Source organism: Polychytrium aggregatum (assembly GCF_025602895.1).
Source record: "Polychytrium aggregatum strain JEL109 chromosome Unknown BJ171scaffold_14, whole genome shotgun sequence".
Classification (NCBI taxonomy): Eukaryota; Fungi; Chytridiomycota; class Chytridiomycetes; order Polychytriales; genus Polychytrium; species Polychytrium aggregatum.
In genome coordinates this window covers 419,944-446,751 of record NW_026516216.1, presented here as the reverse complement: position 1 = coordinate 446,751, position 26,808 = coordinate 419,944, and the positions used below count along the sequence as shown (strand labels likewise).

Genomic DNA, 26,808 nt, shown 5'->3' with positions numbered 1-26,808 from the left:
TGAACACGCTGAACATCAGCGGGCTCAGCACCGATCCTTGGATCAGTCCCTTCTGCAGCCAGACCGGATTGGACCGACGGCTCTTGCTGACGACTTGGATCTTCACATCGTCGAACATGGATCAGCACTGTGCTCCGCTCTGTTGGGATCCCATCGGTATTGCCCGTTCCTCTGGCTCCTTCTACATTAGACCCACCACATATCCATCAATATGCTCAAGTCCCAGCGATCGTCACACCTTTTGGATGCACTCAATTCCCCACAGCCCCTGCCCCTGGTCGATCCCGGACCCGCTCGCCTCTGACAAGGGTGTGATGCCACTCAGGACTCATTCCTCATCGTTTATCAAAGGCTAATGCAGAACAAACAGATCGATCGTGCCGCGCATGAACTCCACCAGCGCCACACGGACATCGGCATTGTCGATCGCGATGCACTCGATGGCCACTCGATACACCTCTGGCAAAAGTGCCTTGAGCCTGAGGCCAGACTCGGCCGGTCGCATGTGGTCCTCTCCAGGTGCCACGTCCACTGTCATTGATGATCTCCAGTGGCATTTTTGCTTGGTCGCCAGCAGTTCCTGGAAGATGATAATGACCACAGAGCTCCACATGGTAATGTCGCGCTTGAACTTGGATTGGTCCGCAACCATATCGGCGAAGCGCTGCATCACATCCATCGACTCGCCAACTAGGCTGTTCAGGATCTCGGTGCCCTCGCCATCGTCGTCGCCGCAGAACCTATAGACAGCAAAGAGCATCCGGATGTATGTCGACTCGGAGATTGTCTCTTGCTTGGTCAAGTTGGGCAGGTTGCTGATCAATCCGCTTCGAAGCAGGGCGTGACGGAGTTCGACGTTGGCGTTGAACGTCCGGGCAAAGCAATACGAGTTGTACATGACGCCGATCCAGCGCGAGCGGAAGGTTGCTGGGATCAGATTGATGAACACATCGGGATTGGCAGAATTGTCTGTTCGAGCAAGTTGTGGCATTGTCAGCAAAGGTCTCAGGCACAGGAATCTGGGCCATGGTGCCATGACATGAACAGGCAACGATCGGCCATTCTCTCCACAGCCTCTCCACACATACCGTGGGTGTCCTCGTTCACGTTCAAGATGGGGCTCAGCGCAATGTCGCGGATGCTCTGGATCAGCTCGAGGTGGATGCTGCACTTGATGATGGTGTGGCCAAAATCTAGGGCGCTCAGCGGGATTCCGATGCCGCCGTTGACATCTGCTGCCTCGATAGCGACTCGGTTGCCACGCTGCTGCGTGAGCTCCAAGCTCTGAAGTTGGGTGCGTCCCTGGATCGTCGTTGCACCATTTTGGGATGCACCGATGCTCTCCCGAGGATGCGATGGCGTGTCTATCGTTTCGCGGCTGTCGTCGGGGTCGAGAGAGCTCTGACTCGACTGCACCATGACGCCGCTCTTGGAGGGATACACACAGTTCAACAGCTCTGCCGGGGTGGTCTGTCGGAAACACTCCTCGAGACACGATGTGATGAGCTCCCAGCTGTCGGTCCGGCCGCCGTCGGCCTGCTGCAGCCGCGGGAGCTTGCCAATGTTGGTACGGAGGAGCTGGTTCAAGCAGATCTGGCCCGTGGTCGACAGCTTCTCGTCCTTGCGACACATCATCGAGTTGATCAACTCAAAGGTGCTCTTGATCACTCCCTTGTCCTGCTGGCCCATCAGCGCATCAAAGTAGATCGAATACAGGTCCACGAGCATGCGCAGACCATAGATCCACACGGCATAGTTGGCCTCGCGGCTCACCACGGCGACCGAGTTGCGCGCGCTGCCGTTCGAGCCCTGGGCCTTGGTCTCCCGCAGGTCTTCAAAGATCGGCAGGAGCACACCCCGGTGGATCTTCTTCCAGAACGACGGCTCAAAGTACTCGCCGCTGTTTTTGAGGGTGTCAAAGAGAATGTCGGTGGTCTTGGTGCGGACCTGCCCGCTGGTCGAGTCTGTGATGATGCGCGTCAAGGTCGTCAGCACCGGGAACCACTTGAGGAAAAAGTGCTCCTCGGATATGGTGCCGTTGGCGTTGAAGTAAGGCTGCGACGGCGTCCGGGTCGAGGAGGCGTTGGGCGTCACAAGATGCTGGTAGTCCCCGCTGATCGACCGGACACTTGACTTGCGCTGCTTGTTTGCGATGGCGCTTGCTGCTGCCTGGTGAGTGTGGGCCGGAGAGATGTCCTTGCCCTCCTGTGCGAGATGCACGAGCCGCTCGAGACACTGCTGCAGCAGATCGGTGCTGCCCAGAACCACTTCTTCGTGAATCTTGCCGACGCCGGGAAGGAGCACAAACTCGGCGAGACACGCGACATAGTCGACATAGGCACCGGGCGCGAGCACGACATAGTCAAAGTAGCTGAGGTAGACCGACTGCAGCGTCTCGAACGACAGCGTGATCAGGCGCTCCTCGTCCTTGGATATGGACTGACCGCTGGTGTCGTGCTGGTGCGGCTCCTCCGAATGCGCGGCCTGGCGCTGGGCGACCCTGGAAAAGACCACAAAGATGGTTTTCCAGCCCGAACGGATGCTGCTGGCCCTCAGATGGATCATCTGCGACAGTGTCGACACGATCAGCTCGCGGATATTATGACGCGGGTTATACTTGACAATGTACTCGAAACTCTTGAGGAACTCGCTCTGGGTCGAGTAGTGCCCCAGCTCCTCGCGCTCCAGGAACTTCATGTTGAGCTGCCGCAGCGAATCGATCGCAAAGACGGCCACCTGGTTGGACGAGTGACAGGCCAGGGCGTTGAAGTGGGGCTGCAGGATCTTCCAGATCTGGGTCCACTCGAACCGGATGCGATTCACGTTGTAGTACGAGATCTCGACAATCTTCTGCAGGAGATACATGCGCAGCGGCCCAACGAGGGCTACGGTCATGGCCGGCTGCGAGCTGGCGCTAGCTTGGGTGCTCTCGAGCCCAACCTCCTCGGCCGAGACGATGCACAGGCAGCGGAAAAAGTGCACCAGCGCCGTGACCGACAGTTTCGTGGTTGAGCTAAAGATGCGGTCGACGGCAACGATCAGGGACTGCTGCTGCAGCTCCACGATCATCTTTTCCAAGGCCGGATTGGGTTTGCCCGAAGCTGTAGCCAGCCCGTAGCCCTCGGCGGCAGGGTTGAATCCGCCAGGGGCACCTGAGGCGTCCATCTTGCGCGACTCGCCCGAGATGGACTTGCGAGCCAGGTTCATGAGGCCGCCCCCTGTGCTGGCGCTCGTTGGCAGAGTTGCATGGCCGAGCACCGAACCGGACTGCAGGCGTTCCAGCTGCGAGACAATCTTGAGGATCTGCGTCCACGAGCTCTCGAGGTACTCGCCCAGAGAGTTGGCCAGGGCAATCAGCGTCTTGACGGCCTTGATGTTCTTGCTGTTCAGATCCACGACGTGTGTCAGGCCAGTGAGCTTGCAAAGCGACGTCACAAAGGCGTCGCGCTCCGTCTCCATCTTGAACAGGCTGGCGATTCGGATCGACCCGGCAAAACCCTGGAGACACAGATCTGTGACCTTGGGCGTCGCGTTGGCCTGGAACTCGGCCTCCTCCTCCTCGGCGTTGGCCGCTTCAAAGAGGAGCGAGAAGGTGGCCATCAGCGGCCAGGATGCGACGCCAAACATGGGTCGGGCCACCTCGGGAAGCGTGGCGCTCTGGAACGGAGCCACATCCCGCATGGCGCCCTTGTTGCCGTCCAGACCCTTCATCAGGGCCTGCTGGCTCTTCTTGGAGACGATCGCAATCTCCTTGCGGTAGAGCTCCATGCGCTGACGGTCGTTCAGGTCGCCGGCTCCAAGCCCGATCGCCATGGCGTTGATCTGACCGGCATGTTCCTCCTCCAGGATGATCTCGTTGCCGCTGATGTTGTCAAAGATGGAGCTCAGATACTCGTCCGACAGGTCTGCGCCGTCGTTGATGCCGCGATTGTTCTTGATAAAGGCAGCCTTGTCCATGCGCACCTTGATCTTCTCCGAGTGCTGGTCGACGTTGAGCATGATGATCGAGTACGACAGGGTGTAGGCTGTGTCGGCCTTGGCAAAGACCTGTGGGTTGGTCTCGCAGTAGCGGTCGGCAAACTTTTCCATGTATCGGCTGATCTTTTGGGCCTCGCCTGGTAGCCGGAACGACTGCAAGAATTGACGCAGGGCTGAGACAAAGTCCATGTCCTCAAAGTCCAAATAGTCGACAAAGGCGTGCATCGTCTTGACATTGAAGGCGTCGCCCTCGCCCAGGTAGTCGCCGATGGCAGACTTGCTGAGCTCCGAAGTCGAGTGCAGCAGTCGTGCAATCGAAACAGGGTCGCGCTCGACAAAGCCGTGCTCGACCAGCATGTCAATTCCCTTCTCGGGCTTTTGGTTAAACAGAGTGATGCACTGCTTCATCAGCTGCTTGCGGAGCGTCAGCGAGTCAATCTGCAGCGACGTGGTTGGTGCCTCGGTGCCATCCTCGTTCAGGGTGCCCGATCCGGTGGGCACGTTCGAGCTCGATGTCAGCGACGTTACGCTTGGGTTGTTGGCATAGAGCTGAGTGGCCGCCTGGTGCGCCATCGATACCGTTTGCAGGGGATGTCGCTTGACTATGTAGGGATTCGCCTGGTTCTCGGGCGCAAGTGCCTCCTGGAAGGTCTTGGGCTTGCTGCCGTCAGCGTCGACTGCGATTGATGGCCGGGGCTGGGCCACGAGACGGGAGGGCTGCTCGGAGACCTCGCTGCCAGATCGGGCGCGATTTGCGTCAGAGACGTTGCTGGAGATGGACAGCCGCTGCGACGAGTCCGCTGGCGGCACAGAAGCCGCGGTCGAGGCAGAGTTGGGGCGAATCTTCCCACCCGAGCCGACCAAAGGGATGGAGGGATCGAGTTCCTGGCACCAGTCAACAAGCGAGTTCACGACAGCCATCAGACAGCACAGCCCACGCAGCCGGATGCGCTTCTCCTGGGCGCGGATCAAATCAGCCTTGGTGTCGAGTCCGGCGGCACTGGCAGCAAAGCCAATGAGCCCGCCGCGCGAGGTGGATGTCGTCGAGCTCGAGGTGGCTGCCGATGAGCCGGATCCTTCAGCAGCGCCAACGTCGCGGCCTTGAGCAACACGGGCGCAGGCGTTGATGATCGTCTCAAAGATGGAAGTCATGGCCAGATCGCAGTCGTAGTTGATGTAGAGGTCGGTGAGGGTCTGTGGGCTCTCGCAGATCTTGAGAAGGCCCTGCAGGACCATGCTCTTTTGCTTGTAGGTCGAGTTGCCCATCTCGAGGATGTGGATGTACACACACTTGAGTAGCGACTCGATCTCGACCTTGAGCTGCGACCGATAGAACCGGATCACCAGGAGAAAGATTGAGAGCGAGAGCTCAAAGAGCATCGGGTTGGTGGTGATGGCGTTGCGCGAGATGGAGATGCAGAGCGACTGGCGGATGAGGCTCACGTACAACTCATCGGACTGGAGCACAGGGCCGCAGTTTGTGATCATGGAGAGAATCAGCTCGAGCGCAAGCAAGCGAGCGCGGATGCATTGCTGAGAGAGCTCGTCGATCGGCAGAGCAGCAGCCTGGGCGATGCTGGCATTCTGGTGCGAACCGTCGCTGGGGTGGTCGGCCGCGAGCGAGAGCCGACAGAGCAGGCGGAAGGTAAGAAAAACGTCCTTGCGGAGCAGCTCGTTGTAGTAGACGATGGTGGGATCGTAGGGGTTCTGGGTATCGCTGGTCACTTTGGCATCGAGCGAATCTTGCACGGGGGTGGCGGACGACTCTACGCAGAGGAAAGGCGGAAGGGCGCATCGTGAGTGACATGGTTAGACACGAAGCAATCCCAGACAACGGACCACCGACGGGACGCCGCGTCGTTGATCCGATCTACCACGACAGCGCCATGGCAATGAGACAGCAGGCACGAATGCTGGGAATACCTGGTTCGGCGTCGGGGTGCACACTCGAGTCTGCAGCCTCGGCTTGAGCAGCACCAGTGTCAAGTGCAGCCTCGTGAGAGACGACCGGCTCGCTGCCTGTGTTTTGGGTCTCATGACCAGCGACATCAGCGCCTTGGCGATCATCCGGCTGGGTCGCATTGGGGGACTCTGCGGTCAGACCAGTGGTCGCTTCGTCCGATGGCAGACCCGCACCTCCATCGACATTCATCGGGATAGGCTCGGGCCCGTTTGTTGCTGGGGCGTGCTGCTCCTCGGGCAATTCCGGGATCACAGGGGCAGAGGCTTTCTCTGCTCGCGGAGAAGCAGACAAGTCGTCGTTGGAGACAGACAGATGCTCGGTCGCAGCGTGAGAAGCAGCCGAGGTCGCATCGTGGTCGGACGACACCAGGAGATCGGGGATTGCCTGGGCAGACTCGGTCAGCACTTGGGCATAGTTTTCCATGCGAGAGAACACAATGTGCAGCATCTGGGTGAGCGACGCCTTGGCAGTGATTTGGTTGGTCTGGTTCTTGGAATACAGGTAGATGTTGAAGCACGTTTGAACGGCCTTGAGGAGGGACAGCTCGTGGACCTCACATGTGGTCGAGGTGACGGTGGTGAGCAGGACCTTGAGGATCTGCAGCTGAATAGGCTCCTCGGTCTGAGGGCCCGTGAACGATGTGCAGACGGTGTGGACAATGTCGTCGATCTGATACTTTTGGGCGGCAGTCGGCAGGACCTGTGCGCTTCCCTCTGCAGGCGCGGGTGCTGGGATGGCTCCAGCAGGAGGCGGCGACGATGGTGTTGGAGAGGGTGTCGCCTGCAGAGACGGCGGCGGGCCTGATGTCGGCGACTGGACGATCGACAGCTTTTTGTGGACCGGCAAGGGCGAGCCGACGACGGGAGGAGTGGCATATCCTGCGAGATGAGAGAGGTCGTTGTCGCCGGCAGGCGGGCGCTTCACGATGGGAGTTGCCAGGGCCGGGGTCGACGCCGAAGCGGGCGAGGCAGCAGGAAAGATGGCCTCAGCCTGGGCCGGATCCAGCGGAAGCGAGCCCCTCAGGAGGTTGTGGGCGATGAGCTTCTGGATCGAGTCGAGGGCCACCTCGCGCACCCTGGCAATGTTGGACGAGTGGCAGGCGAGCTTGAGGGCGGGCCAGTAGTGGTCGGCAGGGTTGTTTTTGCCAAAGAGCGGATGGTCGGGCGAAAGCGGAGCGGCAGGAAAGTGGTGGATGGCATTAATCAGCTGGGTCTTGAGCTCCTGCTGCAGGCTGTTGTGTCTGGGAGAGGGCAGCTCGTGGAGGAGCCGCTCCAGCGAAGACTTGATGAGAGGAAACGACTCCATAACGAGGCGCGGCGAGCGGCCTTGCGAGATTCGAGGCTAACAACGACGGCCTGGGGAGATTCGCGATAGATGGCGGTAAGGACGTGGAAAAGGGGGGGGTGCGGCAGAAGCGAACGGCGAGCAGGCCAGAGCGCACGATCGGGCCAGGGGCGGACTGTCCAGACCGGAAAATATCAGGCGGCAAGTTCTGCAAGGGATATGCACTTGCCTGGCAGAGCGAAGGAAGATGCCCTGATGCGAGGGCGATGGACGGAACGGGGCCGATGGACGGAAGGAGGCCGATGGATGAGCTGCGATGAAGGCCAAGCCAAGGATCCGCGGCGGCAGGCGGAAGACCAGAACGAAACGGACACGCGGCGTTGCTGAGCGGCTCGCGCAACAGCCCGTGCTTGATGGGTGCGGAATCAAGTACGGGATCGAGTGCGGAATCAAGTACGGGATCGAGTGCGGAATCAAGTACGGAATCAAGTACGGGATTCAGTACGGATCGAGTACGGATCGAGTACGGATCGAGTGATGCCCAGAGATCGGTGTCATCTGCACGGGCAACAGCAGCACCACTCTGGGGTTGTGGATCGAGCGAGGATCTCAGTCCGACAGATCGCATTCGTCCATGTCTTCAAACAGACAATAGTTCTGATCGAACTCCCCGACGAACTCGGCCGTTCGCAGTCTCCCGGGACTGGACGCACGCTCTCGCCCCCCCCCTCCCGCATCTGCTCGCAGCATCAGGGAAGGCAATTCCCACCACCCGCAACGAGACTGATACTGCAGTCCTGCCCGTTGTCCTGCGAACCCTGGCTATTTTCGACCGCGCCCGTCACACAGCCCTTGCGCCCGTTGTCCCGTGTGCTGCAGCGCCACCTCCCCTCCAACAAGCCATCGCCGCGCAGTCTCTGTGCCGCACACACACACACACACCGTCTTGGCTGGTCTTTGATCCCTCTTTGGCTCTGCCTCTCATCCGATCCTCTTCCTCGATCAACCTTTGCCCGATCGTCGCCTCCCTGGCAAGGCCGTCTGCTGCTACCATGATAGGTGCCTCGATGAACCCACCCCAGAACAGTCCCGCCCCGTCGTCGCCGTCCACAGAGCCCACCGCCCTCGCCGTGGCCTCCCCATCGCCCCAGGCCGACCTCAACCCCGTGCCGCTCTCCTGCTCGGACCGCTACACCGACCGCCTCGCCGGCTGGCAGGTTCTGCTGAAGAAGCTCATCGCCCACTTTGAGCTCGTCTCCGAGTCGCAGAAGCGCATGGCCGAGGCCTTCTCAAAGTCGCTGCAGCACGTCATGGAGCCCGTCCGCTCTGTGCAGGACGTCGATGTCTTTGCCCCCGACGAGTCCTTCCGCTCCGTCTTCCAAACCGTGTTCGAGGCCCAGCTGCACATTGCCAATCTCCAGCTCGCCTCCGCCAGCCTGATCGAGACCGAGACCCTCCCGAACCTCAAGGCCCTGCTGAACGACGTCAAAAAGAAGCTCGACTCGGTCCAGGCCGAGTGGGGCTCCCTCGACAAGGAGCTGCTGCGGGATCGAGAAGCCCTGCCCAGGCTGCTCATGTTGCTCTCTGCGAGTCTGGCTCGCCACTATTGGATCCTGGGCGGCAGCGTCGGCGCCCCGCCGCAAATCACCCTCGGCCATGGGAAAGAGGCCCCGCGCGATCCCTTTATCGCCAAGCAAGGTAGGACGCCGCTGTCGACGAGGCATCCAGCGGCATCGTCCCGTATGGCGGCTGGACCACAGGAACATCCGAATCGCACACCGCGGCCTGATTTGCAGCCGTTCTCTCGACGCAGCGCTGACCTGCTTTGCATCGACCAGACGTCCTCCGCCACATCCGCCTCTGCATCCACAAGCAGGAGCACTATCGGTCCGGCCTCGCCAAGCAAGAGCAGTCCTTCGCCATCTTTGAAAAGACCCTGGTCCAGCACCTGCGTGCCTGTCTGACAAAGTTCCAGGAGGCCAGCCTGAACGATCTCGTCACCAACCGCGATCTGCTCAACGTCGGCCTTGCTTCGCTGAACCAAATCAGCTCCGACTCGGACTGGAGCCAATTCAAGACCCGCAACGCCGACGTCATTCTCGACACGGGCTCGAACCCCTTGCTCAAAGAAAGCGACATCCCCTTGCCTGCCGAGATCGAGGATGCCGCCGTCCAGGTCGTCCACGAGGGCGTGCTGCAGCGCTACGAGTCCAAGATTCTCCAGAAGGGCCAGTGGCGCGCCGGATACTATGTTCTCACGGCCTCGGGCTTCCTCCACGGCTTCTCAAACGGTGGAAAGGAGAAGGAGCTGGGCGACTACGAGATGGGATACTATCTGCCGGATTCGACCATCCTTCCGTCCAGCCCATCGGACCGCGAATCTGGCGAGATCGCCGTCCAAATCAAATCCGGCCGTGTCTTTGGCTCGGACAAGTACCGGGTAAGTGTCCGGGGGCTCACTCCCCATGCCGCCACCGCAATTCCATGTCACATCACTCTGTGATGCTGCATGTGAGGCAATGTCTCGCACGTCCACCTGCATCGCTGCGCATTCTGACCACTGCTTCGATATCGCCTCTGTCCCCAACAGTTCAAGGCCCTGACTGTGGACCAGTCCGACTTTTGGAGGGAGCTACTCTCGACACGTCTGAACTCAACCGTGCCTCGCCGAAGCTCCACATCCACCACCAGCTCTACGGCCTCGACAACCGGACCCACCGAGCCCGCCAACACATCTCTCTCCCCGTCGTCCTCGGCCTCGCTGTTCCTCAAGCGCAACAGCATGCTCCAAGGAGGGCATATGTCGCCGCAGCCTGGAAACAGCACACCTGCATTCGCTGGCGCGCCCAACACTCACTCGCCAGCATCTTCGCCCACACAACCGCCTCAACGGCCCCTGACCACCTTTTCCTCGTCCGCCCTCAACTCGGTCGGCGAAGAGGAAGAGGAAGGCTTCGCGGCTGCACCGTCGGTACCTCACACCCAGGGCTTCAAACCCGCCCAGACTGGGTCATTCTCGGGCTGGGGTGATGAGCTTCTCCCAGCGCCGCCCGTCAATAGCGCAGCAGCAACCATGGATGCCCTGGACCCGAGCCGCAGCGACCCACAGCTCCCTCCTGCCTCCGATGCCTGGTCTGTCCCGACAACGACAGCCCGATTCTCGGATCTGGACCTTGCATCGCACAATGCCTGGTCTTGAGCTCCAAGGGTGAAGACAAAGCCCCATTTTTGCACAACCACCACCGCCGCCGCCACCACCGCCACCACCACCAGTGCTACTACCACCACCGATGCGACCCTTTAACTACCCCGTCCACTTCCTCCCTCCACCCAGTGAAGTCAAGCGCCGATGCATGGTTTGGTAGTGCCATGGCCACCATCTCATTTGGATTTGGTCTGCAAGCGTTGTGGGCACTTTCTTGTTCCTATTTCTTCCTTCCTTTCTTCTCCGCTTTCTCTCTCTTTCGTTCCCGCTTCCTTCCCTCTTGCCCCCATTGCTCCCCTTCCTTGATCTTTCGAACCATGTCCGTTGTATCCAGTAGATATCGCAGATCGAATCGTGTACCTTGATGCCAGGCACGCTGAACAGAGATCTCTTCCACCTGTCGAGGCAATCCGGCGGCCCATCTGCTGGATTCACTTTGTCAAACAGTCTGACATATGCTGCGCCGTCAGCACCTCCAGGTTACGGGTATGCGCCAGATTCTGCGCGGGCCATTTGCAGAGATTGCCCACCAGCCGTACCGTTTGATTCGCTCAGGCAACAATCGAATTGACTTCGTGGCCAGCCTCGCCCTTCTGGCCACGCTCTTTGGTTGCCGGGTTGCCCAGCCAATCCGTAAGCGTGATGTTGAATGTCTTTTTGATGAGCCCGTGGTCATACTCGGGCGATAGATAGGCACCAGGGCCTGTCGTTGGCCACAGGCCGATGAGTTCAAGCCCGCTCGGTCAGTACCTCAAGTCAATGTGCGATGCCGAACCAAGTCAAATCAAAGTCCAATTGGACTAAATCGTGTCAACCCAGATCGATCCCAACCAACTCAGCACTACCGCCAGGGGCGAAGCTGGATGACGGGCGAATAGCAAGATTCCGTAGACACAAACATGACCGACGACTCACCTGGAACTGGCGGTGGCCGTTCGTCGAATCGCTCCTTCTGCAAAGTGCAAGGATGGATTGCCATGAGCAAAAGACAACGGCTCGCATCAGATCAATCAGTGCCAGCGACTCGACATCGATGGAGTGGATCGTACAGTGCCATGCTCCTGGGGCTTACCGAACTGAGGAACCCTCCAATGTCCTTCTGACGAGCCTCCTTCTTCTCGAGCAAGGCTGGCTCGTACTCGCCAGGACCTGGAACTTGCTCGGGCTCTGATGACCCAGGTACACGTTCGGCTGTGGTAAGCATCTTGCTTTGCGGACAAGCAACCGTGCTGCTCGCTTGCTTCCCGAGAAACGAGAGCCGCGTGTGGATGCAGCAGCACACTCACCTGGAAACAGGCTTCGTCGCATCTGGCTCACCATGATGCTGGTCTTGGGAATGCGCCCCTTGGACTGCATGCTCTCGTACGCATCGGCAATCTCGTACGTCCCTGGTGGTGGAACCTCTGCGGTCGACATACGACACCGACGTCTCAACCAACTGAGATTTGCAAGCCGAGTCCTTTGGCCGACCTCTGTCTGCGGAAGTCTCCGATGCGACCTGTGCACGGCTCGAGATCTACACCAACCTGCATTTGCCACATCCGTGAATCGCTCGGTCTGTGTTCCGAATACAGGAATGCGCACATGCGTCGGATCCACAATCGCCGTCCCGAGCATGATCTTGCTTGGTCCGCGGCTCCTTAGCTTGGCGATCTTGCCAACGTTTGGGCCAGCCTTCTCAGGAGCCCTGGGGTCGTACGATCCTGGACCTGGGTCTTTGTTCTAGTGGACAGAAAGCAGTTTCCGTGGGCGCAAACGAGTGTGAGCACATGTTCGTGAGCATGGGCATGGCCGAGACTCAAGCGGAACTCAATCATATGACTTACCACATGCACCTTGCCGAATCGCTGGCAAATAGACCCAAAGCCCTTGGTGACTCCGCCAATGTTGCTGAACACCACGTTGCGCTGTACTCTTTGCACGATGCTGTCGATCTGCAAGCGTTTGACAACAGACCAGGGTTAGTGCCGGGGCACATCCACACTGCTACCCACAATGCTATCCACGATGCTATCCACAACGCTACTCGCAATGTTATTCACAATGCTACTCGCAATGTTATCCACAATGCAACCCACGATGCTGCTTCTCAATATCCAGTGGTGGCGATTACCTCGTCCAGATTGTATGTGCCAGGCGCGGGCTGTGCCTTTGCTCGAATCTCTTCGGCACTCTCGAAGCGAGAGGTAGTCGACCCAAACGGTTGCGGTTTGTATGGTGGAGGCTGTTGTGTAGAGATTCACGACACGTTCATCAACCCAAACTGCGTCACCAGCATTGCCAGCCAACCCATCGCGGAGCTTATGGGACTGCAGCCACGCATTGCCGCATCGGATATCGTGCTCTGCCACGGCCGTACCTTTCGAATGTCCGAGAACTCTGGATAGTATGATCCAGGACCGGGGTTCTTGAGGAGATATGACGGAATGTAGCCTGTCGGCGAGCGATGTTCGCCACCTGTTCGCACAACACGGTCGCTGTAAGTTCCAATCCCGCAGCATCGCTATGGTCAGCCGAGCCCCGGTGATTTCTGCAAGCGCCGTCCAAAAACCTGCCTCCAAAATGAATCCGTCCTTTTTTCTTGCCCAAGTTGTCCTCGATCGTTTCCTTGCAGTCGTAGGCGCCTGGTCCCGGAATGCTCTATTCACAGGGTTTACCACCAGGCGCGATGCACATGTTGAGAATGCGAGCAGCACCCACATCAAGCGACCCAGGTGCGATCGTCATCCAAAACCACACTCGCCAGACAGCACAGCCCTCACCTTCTTCATGGCGTTCATGACAATCTCGTCTGTCACGCGAACACACGGCGCCAGAGTCATCACGGCCGGCCCATTTCCAGTCTCGGTCGATTTTTTCAAGAACCGATCTCCGGCCAGCGAGTCGTACACGCACGGGCCCGGGGATTCGTTCGACTTGAACGAGAGTCGGCCCTTGGAGTGCCCAAACTGGAAGCCGCGGTTCTGGTGCTTGGCGAGCTCGACGAACGAGTTGAGGTGGTTGTATGCTGGCACTTCCTGGGTTGTTCAGAGACATGGCTCGAGTCAGAATCGGCATGACAAATGGGCAAGCGATCGAGCGGGCGGTCATGGCAGATAACCATGTGCAACAGACAAGCATGGCAGTGATCAGTGAGGGATCAAATTGTGGCTGATCCGTAACTGCCGTCTCATCCATCAACGCACATGGTTTGCCTTCTTGGGTGCGATGCGAGGCACCAGTTCGCCATCTGGAGCAATGAAGCAACGAGGCAAACATCAGTCCGGGTAGACCGCGAGCGCGATCGCAGTGGGCAAAAGTGCTCCACATCCACAGCAGTGCCAAGTGCAGTATCGACAGCATTCGACCGCGACTCCACGACTCTGCCCCCGCATGCATCGTCAAATGTCCCGGAGCAGTACCTTCGTTTTCCTGGTATCCGAATGCCGAGCCGCCGCACGGAATGCTCGGCGGCACATACTTGCGCTTCCACACAATCGCAGGCTTGCGCTTTTGCGCACTCCGGATGGCCGAAGCAGTGACCCCAGCCCCTGGTTTGCGGGGGTTGATGGCACACGACTTGGCTTCGAGATTTTCAATGGTTCCCAGCGGCCGCTCAGGCGTCCGTGTGATCGAAAGGCCGCTTGTAAACTCGCCCGGTGTGGCTGCGGGAAGGGGCACACCTGCGGCCTCGGTCAGGCCGGCATCGATATCGCCGCTGCGGGCCAGGCCACCCAGTCCCACGCTGGAGGTCGAGGGCTTCGAGGACCTGAGTGTCGAACTCGATGCGCCCGCGAGCTCGCTGCGGCACGGAACCGAGCTCGTCGTCAGCGGCAGTTCGAGGCCCTGAGCAGCGTGAGTGTGTTCGGCCTTCTTCCGCTCGGGTAGTGTCGCCTTGATCGAGTACGAGCCTGGCCCCGGTGTTATCGACGCTTGGTCGCGGAAGCGAGGCGCTCGAGACTTGCCAAAGAGCGAGGAGCGATAGGAGCGCTGGAAGCCGAGCGGAATGGGAGACTCATATGCGCCAGGAGCGGGACCCGGGATGATCATTCGATCAAACTCGCAGACCCGCGGCGACAGCGAGGCGAACGGCGCATATCTGCCAAAGCAAAGTACCGGTGTGGATCGCCCCGTGGGAACAGAGTTCGCACAGCGCCAGCCCAGCATCGTCCGAGATTGTAGCGGCATTGTCCAAGAAGGCGTAAAGTGCCCGAGAGGTTGCAGCGAGCAAGACATTCGTCGACACAAGCCAAGGCATGAGCGTCAGTGTATGCTGCAAATGTTGCCCAAGCCATCGAACCCGGACTTGCACTGGACATACCAGTGATCGTCGACAGCTGGCCACTGTCGACCGTCCTCCCACAGCCCGCAAGCGATTCATACCCGTCGTCTCCGAGAATCTTGCCCGCCAGCAGTGTCGACTCGTCGGCGGTGTAGCAGCCTGGGCCCAAGTTCGGGTTTGCATGGTCTGCGTCGGGCTGGAGGAACTTTCGCTGTGCTCTCGAGTACATCCTGGCAGCACAAGCTTGAGAGAGAAGCTATGTCGTGGCCAATGCGAAATCTCCGAGTGAACGCTTGCTGTCGGGTATCAGTTGCAGCCGATTTGACAGAGACCCCGGCGAGTGGATCCAGATCAGCGCAGATTGTTGGTTGTGGCAAGATCTAAAGCAACGCTGGCTTGCAGATAGTCACAGTTCCGAGTCCTTCGGGTTCAGCCACAGCTGTTGCTTCAGAAAAGCTAACGTTCCGGCTGAAATAGAGCCCCGAGCTTGTCGCCACAGCCCCTTGAAGCAGCACGGAGTGCTCTCTCTTGCCCATCTGGATGCGCTGCGGAAACAATAGCCCCGACTCGCTAAAAGTTCCGTGTGAATCACACTGTCTGAGATTGTGCAGCCAGCCAGCCAGTCTGTCTGTCAGTCAGTCAACCAGTCAGCCAGCCAGCTCCCATCTCGACTGACCAACCCTTCTTGGCCGATCAGGCGCAAAGTCGAATCGTTGGGGTACTCAGGCCGGTGCTCGGGCAAGCAACTGCGGGACGGCTTGCCTGTCTCGTCCGTGAGACATCCGTGATTGAGCCCCGACACTGTCTGAGCGGGCCAGCCATGCACGAACCTGGTTTCTGCCATGTCAGCCTGGCAGTCAAGCCGGTCGTCGAGGCGGCTCAAATGGCAGGCGGGCAGATACCCGAACCCGCATGTCCGCGATCTACCCTCACTCTCACACCATATCCGCATCTTACTCAACGCGCCGCATCCGCACAGGGCCGACCGGCAACTCTCATCATCTGTACAGGTCTATCGCTGCATTCGATTCGATGCATCTGACGGAATATCTCCAAGCCAAACAGCATCTCAAGGCCCAAGAGAGCTGGGCCGACGCCAGCCACCTCACTCCCGACTCCTCTCGCGCGAACTACCTCGACATTGCTTCGCCTGCTCGGGACAGCAGATCGAGTGGCAGAGACCGATCCCAGGCCACTGCGGAATATGGGGCCCGGCATCAGGCTCGCTCACGCAGCCATTCCTGCAGCAGCAGCACGCGAGATCCCCCCAGTCCAGAACACGACGACGTGGACTGCAGATCCGTCACGTCGAGTTGCGTATCAGCGGGGCGACAAAAGGCGACAAAGAAACCGTCATGGTCGTTGGCGGCTGGAGACCTGTCCTTTGAACCAAAGCACGACCCTCGTACCATCGACAATCGCGGCCTCGCAGATGATCTTCTCACGGACTGCACTCCAAGCAAAGGCCAAGGCGGCCGTCGTCAGGGCCCACGGCACAACCAACAGCATCAGACTCGCTCAAAGCAACCCAACTTGCACCCGCCCATGGTTGAATCGACTCTGGGTGCGGTAGAGTATGCCTACACCGGAGCCAGCATCGCGCTGGACACGAACCAGTATATCCGGCCTGCGCCGTCCGATGTGCGTTTCGAATTGACTGCTTGGTTCGGCTTTGAACGAGCACGCCGCCTATCCATGGGACGGGCTGCAATCCGACACCGCTGCTCTGCCTTGCACCTAGATACCTCAATTCACTCGCGCACAACGAGCTGCCGCGCCGTCGATATTGCCAGAGTGGCTGATTCGCATTCTCTCTCCCACAGATTGCGCGAGAGGGCTGGCTCGTCTCAAAGAGCTCGGCAGTCAAGCATAGACGAGTATTTGCCGTGGCAACGTACGGCTCGAGAAACACGGGGGTCATTCATTTGTACGAGAGCGAGAAGGTGGGCTCTGCTTGGTCAGGCATGTCATAGCCATGAGTCCCGGTCATGATAACGGTGCAGAGTACAAGATGGAGAGCGGCCACTCTGTTGCCAGACACGCAATGACTGCTCGTTCCCAGACTCGCATGTTCGCCACCGCTGCTGCTGGGGGGTCGGCCGTGCGTCTGGGGCTGTATGCTCATGCTGCAAGCGCCGTAATCTGCCCGCCAGGATATCAAGCCGTTCAAGATCATGGATCTGAAGGACTGTGTCTCGATCCAAGCGATCGCCCTGGCGTTCGTCGAGCACCCAGGCATCTCGCCCACAACCAACGGCACCCCGATTGGCCTGCCAAAGTACATCTACTCTGGCCCCAAGATCCGACAGAACGGCAGTAGCAACACCGGTACCAGCTCAGTTGTGTATGAATTCTCACTGTCCTTTCGCATCGGCCACGATGTGTGCTTTGGCGCAGAGTCAAAGGAAGAGCGGTCGGGCTGGGTCCAGGCGCTTCAGCGGCTCCTGCCCAGGGCTGATCCACAGGGCCACGATCGAATGCCTCGCATGGACATGGTGGATCGAGACCAGAAACAGAACCCTGGAGTTCGAGAGGCCGAATCGATCCACAGGTGCCTGGCAGAGAGGCAGACCGATCGACGACAAGTCCCGAGCGACGGAAGCGACGAAGCATCCGTGGTAAAGGCGTTGATGCGAGCCCGAGGTGGTCTTGTCGGAGCCGGCGACAAGCCAGACAAACTCGACCAACACAGCGATTCCACCGACGACAAGACCTCCTCTGACTCCTGCGTCGACAAAGCCAGTGCCGACACTGACCACTCCACAGGCACAGCCAACATTAGCGTCGGCGATGTGTGGAAGGGTGTCTCCACCCCGACAGCCAGCGCCAACAACCCGATCGACTCCTTCCTTGCCGCTATCAAGGCATCGATCGATGTCCGAATGGGCGACATCTCTGAGATGGTGGCTCAGATAGCCCGGCCCAAGGCTCGAGTCCGTTCAGCATCCGAAACCGCTGACCCGGAGGCAGATGCACAGTGGATTCCGAAGGACGAATCATACAGAACCCATGAGATTCGCGATTTGACTGTCTCCATCGACAATCTGTCCAGCAGAATTGAGAGGCTGGAGGAGGAGATCCGCAGGTCGCGGGGCCGGATTGCTGCAGTTCAAGAAAGCACTGGATCCAAGTCGGCCGAGTGGATCGAGCACCTCGAGGCCCGGCTCGAGACCATCATCAGCAAGCGCTGCCAGAGCACTGCCCCGGACAAGTCGCCGTACCTCGCAGACCCGCCGAGACCAAGCGATGCGAGAATCGACGATGCGCTCAGCCATCTGAAGAAGACGGTGTGCTCCAAGCACGACCTGCTCGCGGACAGAATCCAGCAGCTCGAGGCAAAGAGCGACGAGGTCAAGAGGATCGTCCAAAAGTCCAGCCCGTCGTCCGTCCTCCAGGATGTGCTGCAGGGAGATCTCAGGTCGATCCGTCAGTACCAAGAGCGCATTCCCAAGCTTGAGGAATCCATGGAGCAGATCAACGCCGCCCTTCAGTGCATCCTTCAAACCAGGAGCGAGGCAATCGTCAGCCAGCCCGGTGGGTCGGTGCCAACCACCGGATCGACAACGTCGGCCGACCCCAGTGCTGCTCTCGAGAGCACAGGCCGGCCCGACATCGATCCGCCTCGCATCCGCATGATCCAAGACTGGATCTCGGCGCTGTCTGCCCGATTCGACCAGTCGCACACCAAGCTGAGGGACTCTGTGCTCGAAACTACGCGGGCGGTTGAGCTGTTGCGTCGGCTGTCCATGACCAAATCCGACTTTGCGCCGCTGGACGGGACGCTCGATGTCGTCAAATCGAGGCTCGAGAGCCTCATCAAGCTGTGCACCAAGTCCTTTGAGCACGAGAGCGAGCACAAGCCCTCCATCTCGCTGATCGTGGGAGTCTCCGAGAAGGTCACGAATCTCGGCCACAGCGTCGATGAAATCAAGCACCAGGTCGAGACGGATCTGCGCCGGCTGGCGGACGAGCACCGGCAGATCGTCGAGGCCCTCGGCAACATTGCTTCTCAACGACCCGAGCCGGGCTCCAGGGAACAGGACGCACGGGCCATCAAGGAGGTCAAGGCTGTTCTGGAAGACCTCGAGTCGAGATTGCAGGGCATGGGGACGGAAACCCGCGGCCAATACGACATTGTCGCCGGGCAGCTCGGCCGCATCCAGGACAGTGTCAAACACATCCACCAGCTCTCGACCAAGGTGCATGACGGCGCTGGCGGTCAAAGCTCGGGACTGGAGCTGGCCAAGCTCGAATCGCTGTCCAGAGATCTTGCTGAGGCTCGCCGTGAGAGCCGCGATCGACATCAGGAGCTCAAGGCCGCACTCCAGACCCAGCAGGCACAGCTCCACGAGGATCTCGGCGGGGTCATCAAGAGCTGCCGACGCCTGCAGCAAGAGCTCCCCGAGGCAGTGAGCAGCATTCAAAAAGCCGAAGCAAGCATCAAAGAAGCACAATCGGCACAACGGAGCGACTGGACAGCGATGCGCTCTCAGCTGCAAGACATGCAGAGCAGTGCCGTCCCAGCCGCCTCGGGCCTGCGCAACGGCTTGACGACAGCGATGAGTCGCCAGAGCATGCACTCTGCCGAGCACGATGAAGGGCCGGACGGCCGCGCCTGGTTCGCAAGAGACAAGACGGTGTCGCTGTCGTCCATCGTCGAGTGGCAAGAAGAGATTGCACGCAAGGACCAGATCACAGGCGAGATTCTGGACTCGATGCAAAACTCGATGCGGCGCATGATCGAGTGGATGGAGTCTGCGGGTGCAGCGCCGCCTGCCGGAGGCAAGCCGTCATCGTCTTCGTCTTCGTCATCGTCATTATCATCATCATCGCCGTCGGTGCCCTCTCCTATCCTCAAGATGGACAACAACGAGGTCGCCGAGATCAAAAAGGCTATTTTTGAGATCCGCGAAGGGGTGTTGAACCGGGCCGGCGACGATAGCCGCGAGCTCAAGAACCTGCGAACGCAAATCGAGAGTGCCCGGGTCGTCAAGACCACGCTCCACAACGAGATCGAGACCATGATGGAGAAGAAGCGGGCCCTCCAGGAGCAGGTTCAGGAGCTGCAACGGAAGACAGATCGTAGCGAGGATGCTGCCAAGCGAACCGGTGCTGGTGGCTGGTTCAGTATCTAGGAGAATGCATCGGGAAGGGCACGACGATGGCTGGGAGGTGAGGCATGGAAGGAAGCAGTGATGCCGGAGTAGCCACGAGTGGCCGATGGCAACGCTCTCAGAATGAAATTGCTTGAACGGACAGCCTCGCTGATCAATATGCATTGGCATGGAGAAAGTGGCATGAGCCTTATTCCGCTGTCATCTGTCGGGGTGCTGGACTTGCAAGGCAGACGAACCACCCTTATCGCCAACGGGACGACCGAGGCACTCGCACATGGGAGTGCTCGGGCAGGAGGCGCTTCGCTTGGGGCACCTTTCCCAAAGGCAGCGGGGACAGAGCCGGGCAGTGGACATGCTGCGTTATATTTTACCAACGCTTTTGGTGCAGTGCATTTTTTTTTTTCTTCTGTTGGGAAGGCCGCTGCCAACGATGCTTGTCTGGCAACACAATGGGAGAGATTACGCAGGTACTGAAAGGAGGAAGAGGGAAAAAGAAGAAGAGCAAGTGGGTGTGGAAAGGAAGAAAGAAAGAAAGAAAGAAAAAGACTGTCTCAAGCCAGCGGCAGAGACAGGCCACCAGTATCCAAGACGAAACGACAGCGAAGGCAAAAGCTTGAATATGGGAGGAGAGAGAGGTGTCGGAGGATGGGTCGATGAGCGAATGGATAGGAGCCCGATGCGGGTGATGGCAGGATGGGAGGGAATCGAGTCGGGAATCGAGTCGGAATCGGAGGCAATCGGGTGGAAATGATCGATGGGAGGGACTTGGAATGTCGGTGATCGTGGTTGAGAGCGTCGAGGCTGGGGAAGGTCAGGATTAGAAGGGGGGGAGAACTAATAACGTATGGAGAAAACAATGTACAGAAAGAAATGAAAGAGCGATGGGCAAACGCGGAAAAGAGGCGACGACGAGACGATTAGGCGACCATACAGGAATTCAAGCAGGACCTGCGCTGTGTCCGGGGAGTAGTGAAGGGCCAGCGCAGACAAGAAATTAGCAACTGGAACCGCCTCGCCGACCGAGCTCGCGACAGCAGCGGCTGGGCAGGGACGAGGCAGCCAAGAGAAAGAGCAAGTCGTAGAACGATGGGGATGTGCGGGGAAGGCGGTCGGGCCTCCGGGCGAAAGAGTTGCGGGAGGAGCAGGCCGACAGCGAATATGCTCGGAAGCGTCGACGCAGCAAGACATCGACGCAAAGGATCCGAGCGACATATGGATGGAGGAGGGGAGAGGGTGGCAGGGTGTTGGGCGATGAATGTTGGGTGTTGAGCGTGGTGGGCAGCGATAAAAGCTGCAGAGCAGGAAAGGTGGAAAGATTAATGAAACGACGACATGCGAACGGGCTTAGACGACAGGCACAAGCCGAGCAAGGAGTCGAGAGTCCTCTCCGGCATCGTCCATGTCGTCAAAATGAGCCTCAAAGGAAAGTCAGGGCAGGAAGAAGGTGAGCAGAGCGATCGTGAGCGAGACCGAGGTGAAAAGAAACGAGGAAGAAGGAAACGAGGAGCAAGCCGCAAGAGGCTGGAGCGTGAGGCTGGGATGAGGGAAGTGGAACCGGGCTGGAAATGGTGAGTGCAAGCAGAGCAACAGGAAGAGAGAGAGCGAGAGAGCATCGATGGGATGTGGCGAGCAACGGGGAACAAGTTGGCTGGCGGCGGCGCAAACGGCGATTGGGTGGAGTGGTGGATGCTTGAATCGATGCAGGACCAGTTGGATCGGCAGTCGAGCCAAGGCTTGGACGGGTGTTCGGATGGATGTTCAGATGGGTAGTTGGATGTTCGGATGGGTAGTCGGATGGGTGTTGAAGTGATGGTTGGGCAAGTGTTTGGGCAAGTGTTTGGGCAAGTGGATTGGGTTTGCGGGAGGAAAGTGGCGATCGGGAATCATGGAAACGGCCTGGACGACCGACGCCTCCATCGGCTGGGCCGGCACAGCATGCAGTGACTCGCCGAGGGGCTCCGGAGTCTCCTCAGGCCTGCTGGTAGTAGCCCTGGATGTCCTTTAGTGAAACATGGGCTTTGGTGCTGGGCTCTGTGATGCAGACGCCGCCTCGCCGCCGAGAGAGAATCGATGGATCGGGGGTAACCTCGGCTTGGCCCGGCGAGTCCACATCCATGGCCGATGCTTGGGCGCTGGGATACGGAGAGCTGGGGGTGCTGGAGGGCTCCGAGGTCGACGACGACGAGGGAATCGACAGAGGAGGAGGAACGGGACGGCCGGCAGACATGGGTGGCGATGGGCAAAGAGGACGATGGAGGATGGACAGAGCGGGAGAGCGGGAGAGCGAGCGGCAGGGCAGACGAGCGGCAGGAGGACGAAGACGGGTCGGCGGGGAGACGGACGCGGCGGCAGAGGGTATGTGTAGCGGTTGGAGAGAGAGGAAACTGCCTGGAAAGCAGATGGGTTTCTGGCGATGGACGGCCGTGGGATACCAGAGCAAGATGCGGGGCGCCGAAAGTGCGATGATGGAGGAGGTCGATGGCAGGAGAGTGGTCTGCACAGAAAACAAGCACAAGGAGCAGGCACGAGGGCAGGCCGGGATCAGCAGAGGGGCGAGGAGTGGTGCGGATGAAGGGCAAGGCCGCGGCAGAAGGCGAAATTCGGCGATCGGGATGGCGGTTGTGAAGGTGGATTTTAACGACCAGGACGGTGATTATAACGACCAGGACGGTGGGTTTTAACGACCAGGACGGTGATTATAACGATCGAGACGGCAGAAATCCCAAAGACCGAGACAGAAGGAATTGCAGACTCGGCCGGGTTATAAAGAAATACGGGCGGCACTGTCGCTGTGGACCGCGCAGAGCTGCTGTCTGGATGCCACTGTCGCTGTGGGGAGCACGCGTGTTGGCTGCGTCGCGTCTGTGTCCAACTGAGGTGCGTGTTTGTGCTACAGCAGTGCACACACAACGCGCACAGACACAACTGCTTCGTGGTGCAAGTCCACAGGCACCCACACGCGTCTGTGCAACTTCATTGTGGCGGCTGTGTCGGCCAGGGGCGCAGCACCCACGACAGTGTGCCGCACAGTCTCTGTGGCAGACAACAAGAGGGCCAGCCTCGCCTTGTGCGCGACAGCGCAGCGCGGGCAGTGGTTCCGCCGTGTGGCGGGTTTGTGGCGCGTGGATCTGTCCAATCGCGTGCCGCCGCGGTTGTGTGCTCGACACGCACGCTGTCGCTGTCGCGTGCCTCCAAGTGTTGCGACGGCACTGTCGCTGTGGTGGCGCTCTCGGTCCAGCGAGACGCTCCTCGCTGCGCTCTCGTCTCTCGGCGCCTCCGGATCGAGTGCGGGCCAGCCGGATCGATCCGGTCGAGGCGGGCCAATCAGAGACAGCCGTTCGGAAAGACGCCGCTGTGGGAAAGCCGGCAGCAGTCACATCGGTCGCGAGCGGATTGCATACGGGTTGCGAGCCGGTTGCGAGTCGGTTGCGAGTCGGTTGCGTGCGGATTGCGTCGGCAGAAGGCGAGGATACAGTGAGTCGGGTGTTGGGGGGATGCGACCGAGCGAGCGACCAGCGGCATGCCTTCCCCCCGTTCGCTCATGCGGCTTGCCGAGCCAGCCGGGCTGTTCACCAGCAATCCTCCCGCAGGCCGCTCGCCACCAAAGAGTCCCCGGATCAACAGGCATGCACGTTGCACTTCGCGCGGATGTGCGTGCGTTACGGGGCGGATGGCTGCAAAGAAATCCAGTCCCAGCCACCGCCGTGCTGCCGGTGGATGCCCTGCCCGGGTCCCTTCGGCAGTGCACGCACGTCCGATGGTAGCCTCCTCGGTGAACCAACAGCATCGCAGCTGCTTACCGTTGCTGTGTCCGGCTGTTGATTCCATAGATCCATCCGTCCTCGAACTCGTACAGCACTTGCGCGCGGTCCTGGATCGGCTGCGGCGTCAGTAACGGCTGAGCAGGTCGCAATCGGCCGCTGGCCTCCTTGGCTTTGACCCCTTTTCACAACCCCATCATGACCCCGCCATGACCCCATCATGATCCCAGCATGATCCCAACATGATCCCTCGGTCAGCCGGGATATCAAACACCCCCCACCGTCCGCCAATCGGCCGCGGCATGTGCATGCGATGCCCCTCCCCCCCCCAAAATATCCCAACTTACCCCGATCTTCATCTCGATTTCGTCGGTCTGGTGTGGGTCGAACTGCCTGCTCACGGGGCGCTCTTGTACCATCGGTGTGATATCGTCATCGGGCAGGCTGCGGGTGGCTTGTGCCGGTCCCTCCGTCGGGATTGCCTCGCCGCTCCATGCACCTGCCAAAGCGGAGCCGATTGGATGTGCTGGTTCTGCGATCCTGTTGTCCAGGTCCGCAACTCGCTCGGCAACGAGAGCATGGGCATTTCTCACCAGCCCGCCTGGATACTCGTGCTCGTGGTCGCGGTCGTCGGGCTCAAGTGACAGAATGATGCTGTCCATGATGCTGGACGAGCTGGATGCCATGACCTGCTTGAAGGTCGGATCGTCGCGCTGCAGGCTCTGCTGTCGCCGATTGTGCATATGGATGGCCACCACCACCGAGATTGCCGTCAGGAACAAAATCGCAAACAGTGCCAGCGACGTGGCCATCAGCGTGAACGTGCTGGTGCCCATGAGAGTGCTGGGAGCATGCGACGATGGCGATGGCGATGGTGTTGTCGAGCCAGGAACGTTGGCCGTTGGGGTACCGAGTGGCACATTGACCTGCAGATGCTTCGTTAGCGGGGGAGGTGTCGTGTGTATGCCTTTCTGAGTGCGTAATCGACCCTCCAAGGGATTCTTGCACATCCTGCGCCTGTTGGAATCCGGTACTTGCTTGCATCTGGCCCTTGCTTGCATCCGACCCATGCTGCTCCGACACGACACCCCTGTGCTGTTCCCACGCACACCACCGATTGGCAGCCACCCACCTCGTATCGAGCCCATGCTGTGGCCCCAGTCGTCTGGTTGCAGCCTCCGCAGGGAAGACCGTCGAGTCCCAGGCATTCAAAGCCCTGACACAGCCCCGGAGTCTTGGACACAAACGAGTAGTCGAAATCGGCCAGGGGACACAGCAGCGACACCATCGGGGCAGCGCTGACTACAGTCGAGTTGGGTGTGGTCGAGTTGGCGGTGATCGGGTTGCTGTCGGGGCTGCGGCAGCCCCTGACGGGATCGTCGAGGCCCTGGCCGACGCCGATATAGAAGAATGGCACGGATTCGCAGTCGGGATAGGACAGATATTCGAGCGGATCAAACAGCTGGACCGTCTGGTTGACGGGGATACGGGCAAAGATGGCCGAGACCACCGCGGCATCGACGGTGAAAGAAAAGCATCCGACATAGCTGGCCATGGCAGGCAAACCGTGCAGCTGAGGCCCGCGATGCAAACAGGGAGTGTCAGGCGATGCGATAACGAAGGCGGGACACCGTGGGCGAGCGAGGATTTGCGCCAAAGCAAAGCGATTCAGTTGAGCGACAAGGGCCGATCCCGATCTTGAGCGGAATGGTCCTGCGACGATGGAGTGGAAAGAGTCAAGAAACAAGGCAAGGGAGTCTGGAGTGGGCCAAGAGCCAGCCCGAGAAAGTCCTGGACGCTGCAATCCGCAGGAGATGGGCAGGCGGGGCGGGTCAAGAGGACACCCGAAAGAGAAAAGCCGAAGCAGCAATAGAGACAGAGACCAAGACGGAGGCGACGGGCGGAGGGAATCTGGGTCGTATTTGAAGCGGCAGGGAGTACGAGGGAGGGGATGTGTATGCAATGACGAAAGATCAGTCGATCGGAAGGCGGGTCGGCGAGGCGGGGGGGGGCGAATAGTGTGGGAAGTAACCAAGAGGAATGGCCAGAGCAAGCAGATTCAAAACAGAGTGAGACGCAGTCCGGTGGTGGCATCTCGCCGCCCTTTCCTGAACCGGCTTAGTGGCCGTTTCTTTGATCTCCGTCTTTCTCCCCTCCCTCGGTTGCAATTGCAGGCCGCTGACTGGCGGAGGCATGTGCATGGTGGGCTGGGCATGGTCGCCTGGTGTGGTCGGCCGGCCATGTCCAGCCACAGCCCACCCGGGTTTGGTCCACCCTCCATCGGGCAGCGGATGCACTGAATGCACCAAATGTACCGATCAGTTGGGCTATCGGGGGGGGGGTTTTTTTTTGGGGGGGGACTGTCGATGAGGGGCATGGGGGACGGTGGCTCGTCGTGGCTGTCGTCTGGATTCATGATTTCCCAGCCCAGGTCGAGTGGAGCAGCAGTGACCGCGTGAACAAGACTCCAAGATAAGACGCATAGTGCTCGAGAGTTGTGGTATTGGGGGAAGAGTACTCTCACAGAAGAGGGGTGCTGGGGGGTAGTGTTGAGAGAGATAGTCCCAGCGATTGCCGCTGATCGTTCGCTGTGGTGGGAACATCGACACATGGGTTGGATCATTGTGACCCCCAGCTGAAACCTGCATGCGGAATGGCGAGGCATCAACCGGGCTGTACGGTGAATGATTGAGTGAGCCGCTGGGTACATCCGCTGGGTGCACCGCTGGAAGGGGATTGCAGGGATCACAGGCCGAGCGGATTCGGTCGGGGGGCTGCGTCGATCCGCGACCCTGGTCATGCCGAGGGCACATTGGCATCCGGCCCCAATCGCGATTTCAAGCCGGTGCTGATGGCCGGTCGGGCGGATGCGGCAGCGTCGTCCGCCAGCACGGCCCGCCCAGAAGAGAGCCGATGGATGCGATCGGAGCGAAGCGACGCCGCGCAAAGGACCACAGCGACGACCGAGAGAAGGTGTCGCTGGACGCAAGATCACACGGCCGCGGGCAGAAAGGAGCAACAGCCGATCTTGTACACTCATATGGGCAGCTCAGCGGCCCGGCGCAGTGGTTTGTTTGCCCAGGGCAGAGCCGGCGTGGAGCCGACAAAAGAAAGGAAGCGGTTCGGTTACGACGAGTTACGACGACGAAGGAAGCGGTTCGGTTGTGACGACGACGAAGTGATACTCCACACCCACTCGCAATCCAACACAGCGGAATATAACACAATCCAATCCAATC

The 26,808-nt window shown here is 59.6% G+C and overlaps 7 protein-coding genes across 7 annotated transcripts; 4 read left to right on the top strand and 3 right to left on the bottom strand.

Annotated features, from left to right (window-relative positions):
- Positions 1–352: 352 nt before the first annotated feature.
- Positions 353–7,246, bottom strand: BJ171DRAFT_423031 (uncharacterized protein; the record flags this gene model as incomplete). The annotated part of the gene is made up of 6 exons (XM_053107576.1): positions 353–969; positions 1,083–2,439; positions 2,500–3,558; positions 3,739–4,416; positions 4,480–5,416; positions 6,306–7,246. 6 exons carry the CDS (start codon positions 7,244–7,246, stop codon positions 353–355), a joined length of 5,589 nt encoding a protein of 1,862 aa, XP_052967657.1.
- Positions 7,247–8,231: 985 nt separating this feature from the next.
- On the top strand, positions 8,232–10,515 carry BJ171DRAFT_62987 (uncharacterized protein). The gene is made up of 3 exons (XM_053115606.1): positions 8,232–8,923; positions 9,064–9,665; positions 9,816–10,515. The coding sequence occupies exons 1-3, from the start codon at positions 8,278–8,280 to the stop codon at positions 10,422–10,424; spliced, it is 1,857 nt and encodes a 618-aa protein (XP_052967656.1). The 5' UTR covers positions 8,232–8,277; the 3' UTR covers positions 10,425–10,515.
- Positions 10,516–10,981: 466 nt separating this feature from the next.
- Positions 10,982–14,920, bottom strand: BJ171DRAFT_580749 (uncharacterized protein; the record flags this gene model as incomplete). The annotated part of the gene is made up of 13 exons (XM_053114057.1): positions 10,982–11,133; positions 11,346–11,382; positions 11,503–11,597; positions 11,717–11,833; positions 11,957–12,152; positions 12,257–12,364; positions 12,544–12,654; positions 12,790–12,907; positions 12,982–13,070; positions 13,193–13,447; positions 13,616–13,659; positions 13,832–14,508; positions 14,793–14,920. 13 exons carry the CDS (start codon positions 14,918–14,920, stop codon positions 10,982–10,984), a joined length of 2,127 nt encoding a protein of 708 aa, XP_052967655.1.
- Positions 14,921–17,094: 2,174 nt separating this feature from the next.
- BJ171DRAFT_500805 (uncharacterized protein) lies at positions 17,095–20,152 on the top strand. The gene has a single exon (XM_053110612.1). The coding sequence runs from the start codon at positions 17,169–17,171 to the stop codon at positions 19,824–19,826; it is 2,658 nt and encodes an 885-aa protein (XP_052967654.1). The 5' UTR covers positions 17,095–17,168; the 3' UTR covers positions 19,827–20,152.
- On the top strand, positions 19,955–20,601 carry BJ171DRAFT_62974 (uncharacterized protein). Its single transcript, XM_053115602.1, has one exon. The coding sequence runs from the start codon at positions 20,083–20,085 to the stop codon at positions 20,557–20,559; it is 477 nt and encodes a 158-aa protein (XP_052967653.1). The 5' UTR covers positions 19,955–20,082; the 3' UTR covers positions 20,560–20,601.
- Positions 20,602–21,710: 1,109 nt separating this feature from the next.
- BJ171DRAFT_62977 (uncharacterized protein) lies at positions 21,711–22,533 on the top strand. Its single transcript, XM_053115604.1, has one exon. It carries the CDS (start codon positions 21,803–21,805, stop codon positions 22,487–22,489), a length of 687 nt encoding a protein of 228 aa, XP_052967652.1. The 5' UTR covers positions 21,711–21,802; the 3' UTR covers positions 22,490–22,533.
- A 1,071-nt stretch (positions 22,534–23,604) lies between these two features.
- Positions 23,605–25,124, bottom strand: BJ171DRAFT_474069 (uncharacterized protein; the record flags this gene model as incomplete). The annotated part of the gene is made up of 3 exons (XM_053108725.1): positions 23,605–23,688; positions 23,917–24,495; positions 24,702–25,124. The coding sequence occupies 3 exons, from the start codon at positions 25,122–25,124 to the stop codon at positions 23,605–23,607; spliced, it is 1,086 nt and encodes a 361-aa protein (XP_052967651.1).
- Positions 25,125–26,808: the final 1,684 nt, after the last annotated feature.